The sequence below is a fragment of the Medicago truncatula genome, chromosome 2 (assembly GCF_003473485.1).
Source record: "Medicago truncatula cultivar Jemalong A17 chromosome 2, MtrunA17r5.0-ANR, whole genome shotgun sequence".
Lineage (NCBI taxonomy): Eukaryota > Viridiplantae > Streptophyta > Magnoliopsida > Fabales > Fabaceae > Medicago > Medicago truncatula.
In genome coordinates this window covers 11097632-11098644 of record NC_053043.1, presented here as the reverse complement: position 1 = coordinate 11098644, position 1013 = coordinate 11097632, and the positions used below count along the sequence as shown (strand labels likewise).

Sequence of the window (1013 nt, the reverse complement as noted above, 5' to 3'; positions counted from 1 at the left end):
CACAATCCCACTAAATCGGCTTGTGAGGTGAGGATTGCCTCCACTTATAAACACATTTTCAGACCATCACCTTGTGGGACTCTTAATAGAATGGAACGGAACACGGATTGATTCAACAAAGGGTTGTTAAAATTCCATACCGTCTCAACAAATGATAAAACTAACTTTCAAAAAATTGTTGGTTTTCGCTTGACAAGACAATGAAACATGATGATCAGATGTTTATATTATACGCATAACATCATTAGTGTACAATTACTAGACAAGATAAAAACATATAATTACAGTTACAAGTTCATGTATATATGGTCCAAGGTATAGGAAAACCAACTAGTAAAATCGAAACATATATAGTTTCTTCAAAAAGATTATGGTAGGGTTCCAATTACGTTGCTGAATAAAGAAGGAGGTGATGGTGTCATTGGTACTTCATTTTTAGGAGCTTCAGAATTTTCTAAGTCAGCAATGGTGTCCAAGCAGTTTCCTCCCAACTGAAACAAAGCATCAGAATCATGAGCGAGTAAGGAGTATTCTTTCTCTATCCCTTCAAATGAATCCTTGCAGGCTGAATGGTATGATATAACAGCACTGAACTGAGATCTGGCTTCATGGAACCAGCGCTTAGTGATTGCTTCTTTGGTTAGTTTTATAGAATCCAATATCATGCCGTATTGATCGTTGCATATGTCAAGAGAATCCTTGAATGATTTTGAGATGCCTGGTTTTTTAAGTAACTCCCCAATGACAACAAGAGCTTTTTGGGCTTGGACAAGGGTGGCATCAACTTCGAAACCAAGAGCCACAATGGGATCAAGAACACTCTTGAGGAAGTGTGGTTGAACGGTTTGTTCACAAAGGGTAGGGTTGGAGGTTTTTTTGCAGAAATTCAAGAGATCAGGTTTTAGATCGTGATGTACGACATGTATATCGTGAGACTCAGCAGTGGCATTGCCAATTAAAAGGAATGAGACAAGGGTTATAGTGAAGAGAACATTTTTACATGTGAAATTCAT

General features: G+C 37.7%; 1 protein-coding gene across 1 annotated transcript; it reads right to left on the bottom strand.

Moving 5' to 3' along the window:
• Positions 1 to 368: 368 nt before the first annotated feature.
• Positions 369 to 1013, bottom strand: LOC25486295 (pectinesterase inhibitor). Its single transcript, XM_013607544.2, has one exon. The coding sequence runs from the start codon at positions 1011 to 1013 to the stop codon at positions 369 to 371; it is 645 nt and encodes a 214-aa protein (XP_013462998.1).

Excerpts from the sequence above, each read along its gene's own strand:
- LOC25486295 (XM_013607544.2), bottom strand. The coding sequence starts at position 1,013 with ATGAATTTCACATGTAAAAATGTTCTCTTCACTATAACCCTTGTCTCA.